Source organism: Buteo buteo, chromosome 6 (assembly GCF_964188355.1).
Source record: "Buteo buteo chromosome 6, bButBut1.hap1.1, whole genome shotgun sequence".
Classification (NCBI taxonomy): domain Eukaryota; kingdom Metazoa; phylum Chordata; class Aves; order Accipitriformes; family Accipitridae; genus Buteo; species Buteo buteo.
In genome coordinates this window covers 49,567,230-49,578,301 of record NC_134176.1, presented here as the reverse complement: position 1 = coordinate 49,578,301, position 11,072 = coordinate 49,567,230, and the positions used below count along the sequence as shown (strand labels likewise).

General features: G+C 42.0%; 1 protein-coding gene across 3 annotated transcripts in view; it reads right to left on the bottom strand.

The window, feature by feature from the left end:
* Positions 1-1,416: 1,416 nt before the first annotated feature.
* The window catches only part of EHF (ETS homologous factor), a 35,112-nt gene continuing 25,456 nt past the window's right edge, over positions 1,417-11,072 (bottom strand). For all 3 annotated transcript variants that reach the window (XM_075030895.1, XM_075030897.1, XM_075030898.1), the window contains 3 exons: positions 8,426-8,485; positions 5,736-5,931; positions 1,417-4,880 (listed from right to left, as the gene is read on the bottom strand). In XM_075030895.1, the coding sequence (XP_074886996.1) occupies positions 4,781-4,880; positions 5,736-5,931; positions 8,426-8,485 (356 nt within the window). In that variant the 3' untranslated portion in view covers positions 1,417-4,780. The remainder of the gene's footprint in view (positions 4,881-5,735; positions 5,932-8,425; positions 8,486-11,072) is intronic.

Here is an 11,072-nt window from a genome sequence, read left to right as displayed (position 1 = left end):
TCAGGTTTAGATGTAGCTTACTAGACTCTGTTTACAGTACTCCCCTTACTTAGTTTACATAGGATTTGCAAACTCTGAATTTTGCCTTGAATTTTTATTTCATATGGCCTTCGAATGCAGCTGAAAACAGAAGTTTTGCTTGATTTTAAGTCACAACCAAAGAAGAGTTTTGGGGTTTTTTTAAGTATGCATTTATTTGCATGTTTCCAAACAATATTCTCATTTGTCTTTGTCTCAAATATTGGCCTCAGCTTGCTTGAAACAAAAGGCACGACCATTTACTGGAAAACCAGCTGTGTACTTACTTAAAATTCAGTCTGAACTTGCTTGAAATCCGCTTTCAATTCCTTTTGAAACCTGACTTGGAACTCCCAAGTTCTCGAACTATAACAGCTCTTTTGGGGCACTGGTTTTGCCTGGTTTTGCATGCTAAACGTGGGGGTTGTACCTGTGTTTAAAATTCAAACATACTCTCCTACTTAGGTGGACATAATGTTGGAGCCCCTTGAAATTCTGGGTTCGAATATAGGCTGATTCAACATAGACCAAACACTTTTAGAGCCACCATCCTCCATATACATAATTTCAAATGCAGTGGAATCGCTTGCTTAAAATTAAGCACGTTTGCAGATTATAGAGCATGACAGTGTGATTTGTCCCCTTGCAGTGAAGCTCCCAGTTTGAGATTCAAGCCCAACTCCAGACGTGCTGGCACAGCGACAAGCACGGGTCGCCGCAGCAGGCACGCCACATTGCATCACCGTGGTGCCCACCAGTTCGGGATACCCAGCTGATACCAGCTCACTGCAGGTCCCACGCACTGCACCCTCACACCATACTGATACGGCCACAGTTCCCCCCAGAGTGTAAATGCCTTACTTTGACTTTCTCTTAATTATAGGGGTTTCCACTTTTTTCCTCGAGCTGCAGACCCAATCAGGAGAGATGTTCTCTTTGTTCATTGAGTGTTTTTGTAGCCACCGCTTAGATAGGAAAATAACATGAAGGACAGGATTTCATAGTTTTAGCTGCTTTGATTCAGTAAAGGAAATGCTGAGTGTGAGTAACGGCATCCTTAATCAGCCTAGCCCTTGCACACACTTCAAAATACCTTGAAGTTAAATCAGTGCTGAAGTAAGACCTTTACAAAGTTTAGCAGCTGAACAAGATAGGCAATCTAGGTGTGTCAACATAATTGAGTATTCCAGTGAGGCCTGTGAGACATAAAATAGGTTTGGAAATTCAGTATCTTCACAATAGATGGGCTATTCAGCTTATTAGTAAATTTAAGCTATTGGATTTTGTGGTAGTTACATCAGTCCTTCTGCCAATGTTGACATATTCTCCAATACTGAAAGAATTCATATTAGTCTCTTCCAAGACATAAAGAGACAAACATTCATCAGAAGATGTCTTTCATGAGTGTTTTATTTGAATTTTTATCATATCCACAAAAATAGAAGCAGTCTTTAGAACCATTTTGTGATACATAGTCTCCAAGCTGAGATTTACAATGGCAATAGTGAAATATCTGATGTGGATTTTTTCCCACATGTATACATTGAAGATGATGCTGTGAGAAGCAAGCAAGAATTATGCAATGTGCTGCAGAAAGATGAAAATGTAACAAAACATTTTAATGTCTCTGTAGTTCACCAGCCTACATACAGTTTCTCAGGATGTTTTTAAAGTATGTTGCTCTAATTTTGTGCAGAAAATACAGTTTGAGAATGCTCATGCCAACACCTTTGACATTGTGATTTGCATGTAACTATATAAATATAATATACTTTCCTATCTAGAGCTTTATACATATGAAAAATTATGGTACAATAAAAATCTATACACATGGTGCTACCAGTTCAGCAGCTGCTAACTGAAAGGAAACATCTAAAAATATGATTGCTCAGCCTCTGAAATACAAAATAAAAGAGCAATCAGAAATGCTTTTTGTTTAAATAGTAATTTATATAAACATTCATGTCTTCATTTCCTCCATTTGCTTAGGTCTGGTAAAAAGACTCCCTTTGGTTGGTTGCATCTGTCCTTGGCAAGAACTGTAGTTTTAAACAGTCCTTTGTGTTTGTCTTAGGCAAAGGTTAATATATTTGTAAAACAGAGTAAATGTTGGCTGGCTTCTATTCCAACTTTGTGCTATTGTAATGCTGAATGACAAGTACCTAGTCTGAAAAGTTCTGCAGAGTGGGAATAGAAACTTGCACGATTTCCACGTGCTGAAAGACATGACAGTGGAAGACTGGCGTTTATACTGCACCCCAGTGTAAATCACTCTCTAGATTTATACAGTATGCTTCTAAATAAAGCTTTATCTTTCAAAACCTTTAAAAGCAGGTTTAGCTGCTCAGTAACCAAGTGGTGACACACGTATATCACGAGTTTGTTTTATCTCCCAAGAAGTTTGGTAAGAGATCTGGTAGAAAGCAGCTTTGTTAAGGTATTCCAATCAGTTGCAGTAAGATGTAGGTTAACCCGAGATAAAGTACAACAGTATTGCGTATTTGTGATGGTACCACTGATTTCAGATTTTCATCCAAGGCGTGGATTGGGGGAAGAGGGGGAAGGGGGAGGGTGAAGAGCATGGAGCAAAGTGCTGCAAATAACTGTGGGGTGGGGGAAGAAACCGTCTTTGGAGCAAAGTGAAGGTGCTCTCCTTGTCTGGCGGTCTGGTTCTTGTTGTATGAACTACAAAATGATGGTAAAGGAAGTGGAATGTAGCTAATTAAGCTAAAAAAAGGAAATTATTGAGTTGCGCAAAAGCAAGCAAGGCTAGCACAGTCAGTTAAAAAAAAAAAAGAGAGAGACTGAGAGACAAAAATGACTTTGAAGTACAGAGGCTTATTATTTGATTTGTAAATAGGATGAACCTCTCTCCACCCAGGTTATGAAAAGTAAAAATTGTCATGTATGGGTAATTGATGGTGACAGCTCTGGCATACACAGTGTAGGAGGTGGTGTTTTTGTTTGACATGCCCTACATGTGTAGATAACAAGTTAGGCTCTCATGTTTGCCTACAAATTGTTGCTAAGCACTTTTGATACCCTTTATATTGATACTTCTGTTGTCTCTTGGTTTCAACTCTATTTCCTTTTAAGACAAACAAAAAATGGAATATCCTACAACCTCCAGCTGCACCTTGCTGCATTTCAAGATAATATGGATTCAAATCCAGGGGACGCCTGAGGAAATGGATATTGAATGGATTTAACATTCTTAATTTTTTTTTTTTTTTTTTTTTTTTTTTTTTGTCCTGGACTTCTCAGCCCCTATTACTGTTTTCTAAATTCCCCATCCCTGAAAAAGTGAGTAGGAATTGATCTTGGTTTCACCTCTGTTAACATCACCAAGAAAATCCTGTTTCTCAACTCCCACATCGCACGTACTCAGTGACCTGGTGAAGTGCTGCCTCCTCTAGTTTTTATTTCCCCATGTTCTGCATGTGCTTGGTGCCAGCAGGAAGCATTTGTGACTTGGAGAAAGAAAAAGCTGCCAATGAACGTTCAGTCTCTGCATAGAGATGAGCCCAAAATACTGACCCAGATCTGAATGTCCCCCAAAATCTCAGTGTCTTTATGTTGGTGGGTTTTTCTCCAACTAAGAATCCCAAGCACAGTTGACAAATACAAATACAATATGGAGTTAGACTTGAGAAAAGCAAAGGGAACTAATATTTTACACGCAATGGAGCTTTGTATTTCTCCAAACTTTTTTGAAAGTACCTGTCCAAGTGAGACTTGACCTGCCAGGAGGACCATACAACTAGAAGGAACTGGGGAGACTGCTCCCTCGTGCCATGGGATTAATATATGTTTTGCTTGACCACTTCCTCACTGCTTCATGTGGCATGGATTTGAATGTTTTAATTAGGAATATAAGTGGGTGGGAGGAGTATTAATATTTCTACTGGGAAACCAGTGCCTTTTAGTAAGTTTGCCCAGTCAGAAAACTATCATCTTCCTTCAATAGCTTTTGGTCCCTGAGATCGACTCTCTTCCTGCGGTTCACCTCAAAGATGTTAGTTAAAAACAAATAGCCCTTTTCCTGGGATGAGCTGAATGCCCTTTGGAGATTAGGGAGGATACTCAGTACCAGGTAAGGTCAGGTCCTAAACATCTGCCTACAAAAGAAGGTACCAGTGGTGGAGGTAGTATGGGTTCTCCAAATAAATGCTGACAGCCACCTTGCAGAGCCACTGCTCTCTGTGGCTGGGATAAGCTATCTGAAGAGGAACCCAGGGTCTGACTCAACAAAAGCAACTGGAAGCCAGCAAAGTTTTAAAACACTCAGAAATCAGAGGAGGGAAGGAACAAGTGATATTGGCCAATGAAAGCTATAAACCAACTGACTATGGAAGAAGACTACTTGGCTCAGAGATGCTTTACTGTTTCCTCCACTTATAGTTGCCTTCCAAAGTGGATTATCATACTCCCTAAATGCCCTAGTATTTCGCTCCTTCCCTTTCTTTGCGTGACTCATAAATCACATTATGCCTGTATGATTTAAAAAAAAAGATAAAAACTTCACAAGAAGGGACAAATAATCATAACTCTATAATGTTATCTTATATCACAGAAAACTGTGTACATTTTTTCCCCATACAGGACATACTTCAAATAAAATAATTTTAACACCAATAATATAATGTTCCTTCTTCCCGACAGAAGTAGAATTGGTTTTTCACCCCAGTTTGGTACATAAATATAAGAAAATAGTCTTTGAATATTTACATCCAGGAGTTTTAAATGTTATTTCTTGACATATTTAATTCTCATTTTCTCTCCAGCCACGGGCATTCTTTCCAAATTTATATACTAATCTCCGACCATCCACACGCTCCAGGATTTCTCTTTTGTAATAGTATCTGTTAAAATAAAAATATAGAAAAAGATTTAAGATTAAATTAACTTATGGTCCTAAAAGGCCACTGCCAACTAGGCAATCCCTCCGCTAGCTGAAAACTCTTTATTTTCTATTGAGTTATATATATAAAATACCTAAGATTATTATAACTGAAAGAGGAGAAAAAAATTGATGTCTTCTTTTTACTTTACATTAATTATCTTCTGAGTTTGAATTTCACCATATTTCAGGTCATAATATATTGCCATATTTATCACACACTCTTATGAGATTTCATGGGATTTTATTTCCAGACAAGCCAGGACCTGAAATCAGACCAGGAAAGAATCTCAGCTTCCATTTAAAAATACATTTTGAACTTGAATAGGTTATGGAAAAAGTGCTCAAAATGTTAAAGCAAAGAGCAGAAAAAATCCTCACATAGAATTTGTAAATCTATTTTAAGATAATGGGTGGGGGCTACATCTAGTTTCTGAACACTGCTGGAAATAACAAGGTCTCTGGCCATTACTGGGCCCTTTAAGCCCTCCCAATTCAGTAGCATGTGAACTTTCAGCTTGCTACAACTGTGTTTCCTTCCTACATTGGTTGTTTGGGTGGACAGTAACGGAATGTATATTATATATATAACTCATGTATGTTAAGTATGGTATATATACTATAGCATACAGGATAAGCAGGGGAAAGAAAAGACAAAGAAGAACGTAATGTTACAATCCCCAAAATAGTGGGAGAGACTCAGCTGTCAAAGAAAGCAACTGGTGCTGCTGACTATTCATTTTTAAAAGTCAAACAATTCTCCATTCAGGTAGTCTCTTTATGTGCCCCAGTCTTCTACAGCAACATCTCAGCTCACCTCATAGCCCGGCTGAGTTTCTCATACGTCATGCTGCTGTTGTTTTTCTTCTTTCCCCAGAGCTGAGCCACAGCTTCGGATTTTAAAAATCTGAAGACACCTTCTGACCGGTCTTCCCACTTGATTAATCCCGGGTTTTTCTCAGGATTGAGAAGAATATCTCTAATAAATTCCCAAAGATGAGTTCCTCGAGGGTCTGAAAGAGGAAAGGGGCAGGAGGAAGGTGTATCTAAACTGCTCTCTGGGCTATGCTTACCATTTTTATACCATGTTCTTACAGTGTGTCATCTACAGGTGGTGACCACTCATTAGGGACAGGCTATAGTTCCTGGAGCGCAGGACCCCCACCTCAGAGATATATAGGCAAAAAACACTGACAGCCTTTACGCTGAGGCTGGAGGTGAGCGTCAGCCTTCGGCAGCCCGAGCCCCACGGCAGGCAGGTAGGAGCCCCAGCAACCAGGGGAAGCAGAGTCCAAACCACCCACGGCTTCCTTCTGCCTTTGGCACTCTTGCTGCCCTGTTTAAGTCTTCCTCTCATCTCATTTGCCCCTTTTTCCTGATATTCTTCTACAGCATGGCATGTAACCTGATACTATCGTGCAGTGTGTGAAACAGCCAAGATAACTGAAGTAGCACACACATGTGAATGCACGTGAATGTGGAGTGTGAATCTCCATGCATTTAAAAGACAGAGAGAAGGCAAGGTGAAATGCCATTATGCATCAATGAGTATTTGGTCCCAGGTCTCTTAGGTAGACTTAAAGACTTAAGAAAGTATAGAGTCGATAGAGGGATAGTGACAAAACTGGCTCGCCAAAATTGTATGTGAAAAGGGTATAAAAAAGTTTGACCATGGTATCAGAAAAGGCAAAACTAGCTCTCTGATTTCAACAGGTAGACCTCCCGGTTTAAGCACAAATCCATCCCATGGTTACTGTAGAGATGGCCCTAGAAAGCCCAGGTCAAAAAGAAACAAAGATTAAATAAGTCCAAGTCAGATGTAGCAGTTTATGAATGAAGAATAACAAACAGTGACAAGGTGGGCCAGAAAGATAGCAGTCCTTTGGTCTGACTTCAAAAGCATGCAAGACCTTAGACCAAATTAAGAAGGAAACAAGCTAGTCAAAGATGTGAAGGTAAATAGAAAACACTATACAGTGCAACATGAGTAGAAGTAGATTTAAGTCAACTAATCCAATATTTTTCTTTGTTATTATAATTGTTTTCTAGAACCAACAAAATGTGGTGGACCTAGTCTATCTGGACATCAGTAACATACTCAGTAGATCATGATACAGAGCAGTACTGAAGAAACTGGAAATGTAGAGGATTAGCCCAGCAAGGCAAGGTGACCTTTTCTATATGCCAAGGTTGTGACTGAGTTCTTAGAATCATAGAATACCTCAAGGTGGAAGGGACCCATAAGGATCATTAAATCCAACTCCCTGCTCCTCACAGAACTACCTGAAACTAAACCATATGTCTAAGACCTTCATCCAGATGCTCTTTGAAGTCTTGACAAGTTTGGTGCTTCCCTGGGGAGCCTGTTCCAGGGACCAACCACCCTCTCAGTGAAGAACCTTTTCCTAATGTCCAATCTGAATCTCCCCTGATGAAGCTTCGTTCCATTTCGTCATGTCCTGTTGCTGGTCGCCAGAGAGAGGAGATCAGCACCTCCCCCTTCGCTGCCCACTTTGAGGAAGTTATAGACTGCGATGAGGTTACCCCTCAGCCTTCTCTTCTTCAAACTGAACAAACCACGGGACCTCAGTTCTTCACAGGTCTGTCTTTGGACCAGTCCTATCTAATCCTTTCGTGAGCAACCTTGATATACACACAAAAAAAGAAACAAAATATCTGTGTGCGGATAAAAAGTTCAGGAGTTCTGGCTGGGCAAAGTCACAGAGAAGGGTAAGAAGAGGAGTCAGGAAGAGACAGATAATCTGGAGACCATATTGAAACAGGATGAAATCAAACATTACAAAATGCAGTGGAGGACCAATATTAAGGTTCTCTATTCTAAATATAGGGAATGACACAGGATGCAACAGATATACACAAGATATTTTCAGCATAAAAATCTCAGTAAAGTACATTAATACAACTATGTCCAGAAATCCTAATTATGGTAACCTGTCTTCAGAGTCAGGTTGAATCAAAACTAGCAGAAAAAGCAGATGAGGGGAGAGGAAAGACTGCCATATCAGAGGGGAAGAGGTGGAAGGATTGAGGGGCAGGTGCTTGCTCATGACGCCATGTGTGAGAAGTTCTGCAAGGAGATGCTGAGCAGGGTCTCTGGTGCATGCTGCACCTGGGAGGCATGGGGACGAGCACGAGCGTGGCCACGCCCTCGCACAGATCTTCCCGATTTAATCCTGGGTCTCCATCATTCCTTTACTCCAGTCCACCAGCCCGGCTTAACATAGGGCAGAGGCAACTGGTTACTGGTTGCTTCCCCATAAGCCCTCACTGATACAAACAATTTGAAAAGTATAACAATACTGAGTCAAAAATAACGTAAGCAAACAGTACTAGAAACAGTCAGATCCTTGGAGGATTCAATGACAATAATGATCTAACCAGTTTTGCTTTCAAAATGCTTCCTTTTCCTTCCCGAAGGGGATTTGCTTTTAATGTGTTTCTTTTCCTTCAATCAACCAACCATTATAAACATGGATGTCGACTTACTGTGCTTCTTGGTGTGGGACTTTAGGGTATGATCTTGTGATTTTTTCACATCTGAAGAATCTGCAGAGAAGGAAAATGAAGTCTATTTGTAAATTTGATTAAAGGCTTTCCATTGACTAGCAGGTTGAAAGAAACAAAACCACAAAAAAGAACGAATATCTCTTTTAAAGATAATCACTTTTCAGAAGGTAATCTAAGTGAGGAGGAAGGGGGAGAGTTTTGTTTTCTGTACCACATGTTAAATAGCACACTTCACAAAGAGACCATTGATGAATAAAGAATGAATGCAGAGGTAAACATTTGGCTTTTGAAACCTAAATTTGATTAACAAATACCTCACCTCATGTTATGTGTGAGAGAAAGAAAAATAAGATAATCGTGTCTATAAAAGGAATCCTGAATTGTCCCATTATGTCTTAGTCTTTGCAGAAGCATGTATCTTTGGGGGCTTATTTGTTTCTGAAGAGATGATCTAATGTGAAAGGTATGCACTGGTACCAATGCACAGAAGACCTACCTGACTAAAACATAATGAACTGGCAAAGCACTGGGGGGTGAGGTGGGCAGGGTGGGTGAACGGGGCTGCACTGGTAGGAGTTTTTGGCAGCTGGACGTGCATATATTGTTGTGTGGCTCAGAGCCATAGAAACAAGCCATTTCTCATTGATGGTACTCACCTGCAGCCAGCCAGAGGAGGAATAGGGTTTCTGGCACAAGTGCTTCTTCAGAAATTAAGAAAAAGAAGAGTTCCGCCTGTTCATGACTGTAACCTACCTCACAGTCTGCACACTCAACCGTCCTGCCCTCAAACCACAGCAGCCTGGTTCTACTCTTGTCATTAATGAATAGCTTTCATCTGATTGCTCTAAATCTCGCAAAATCTGTGGGATAGTCCTGAGAGGGAGCCCCTTCTGTGTTGCTTTTCAGCATACTTCGTGCCTGAATTCCATAAAGCAAAGCTTAAGGTCCCACGCATGTTTTCCCAGCTTCTATGAATGCACCATTATCATACTTTTCATGGAAACCAGGCATTTGCATGGGAAAATCACTCACAGGAAATATTCATTTGCATGGAAACTTGTCAGATTTGCACAAGCAACTGCAATAACTGCATGTGAAAAGGTAGATGCAAAGCTATTCACACACTTGCTTTATTCATACATAACTGGAAACATAAACTGAACAGGTCAGTGAGGATAAGCCTAACCTCCACTATTCTGAGACTGACAATTATTGTCCTTGACCCCCAAGCAGAAAACGCACCCTGAGTCATTTTGCCTCCTCACTCTCAAAGAGCAGGAACTAGCCCGAACCGCACTCTGCTTGGGGGGAAAAAGTAAAATGAGGCTTATTTCACTGCCTTTCCTCAGATTATGATTCCCCTGATGTTATTAAAAGTCTGTGGGAACTCCAGGCGAGGACAGCAGGACCCAGTCCTTTATTTGCCCTCTTATATAAATACTTCTCATTTTCAAATCCCACAATTTGCTTGCAAATGTTTGTTATGCTCCACTTAGCTGGCGATTTATTCTTGGAAGTTCAGTTGCCTTCTGCTAGCTGGTGATTTATTCTGGATTTCAGCTGTGTAAATAGCCTCCCGCTCTGCCTCCGCTCCTTTGTGGAGACCGGTTTCAAACATGCCATGTTAGGAGGCTGGGGCCTGACAGATGAAAAGAGTTATGATGCAGTTTCAACAAAGCCGTCTTGCAAAACTTTTGACAAAAGGTTGCACAGTATTTGCATATGATTCAGGAATGAGCCATTTTTTTACGGGATATACAAATTTAGTTTTTACAGGAGGCTGTGCCCTTGGCATGCCACCCTAGCTCTAGGCTTCAGCAGTCAGCAGGTAAACACACTATGCCAGGATCTTGACAGGTCCCCAGTGCTGTCAGAGAGCTCCGAAATCCTGGTAGCCATCTTGTGACAGTGGGTGGAGGCAGCGGAGAAAGCAAACAGAGTGTTTGGTTGTTGGTTGGTTTTTTTTTAAGGTTTGGCGGTTTTCTTCTTCTGGTCAGGGTTTCTCTCTTTTTTTTAATTTATCGCTGAGTGCATCAGATTAAACTGCGTGCCCCTCGGCAAGTCTGGCTGTGCTGGAGGCCGGGGGAGCGGCGAATGGGCAGGCACAGAGGCTGCGGCTGCCATCCGTGTGCGGGGGCACGGAGCTGCCCCCGGTGCAGAGACAACTCCTGCGGGGCTGCATCCACAGGAGTGCGCTTTCCTTTCTCATCCTCCCATGACCTCCTCCGCTTTCTCCCTCGGGTCTGTTTGCTTAACAGCCTCCCAAGAAGGACCTGTCTTTCCTTTCCCCCTTTCTTGCTCCCCTGCTGTCCCCGCTCTCCTCTTCTCCCACTGCCTTTCTCTCGCTCCTCTGCCGCTGTGGCCAGCCCCCGGGACACAGCCCACAGAGCGTCCCGACGCGTGCGCCTGGACTGCGCTTTCGCCGGGCGCTACGGCAAATGGGTTTGCTCTTTCTCCTGCCCTTGAGCAGGCGGGTTGCGCCGCGTCTCTGCCTCGCGGAAGCGCTGCGCGGGGGTGAAGAGCTGTGGGGTGCATGCCCTGCTGCCGGCTCGGGTGGTCCCCGGTGGGAAGCCCTTCTGCTGGTGCAGGTGGGCAGAGGGCTTGGTGCCTGCCTGGTGGCTCTCCT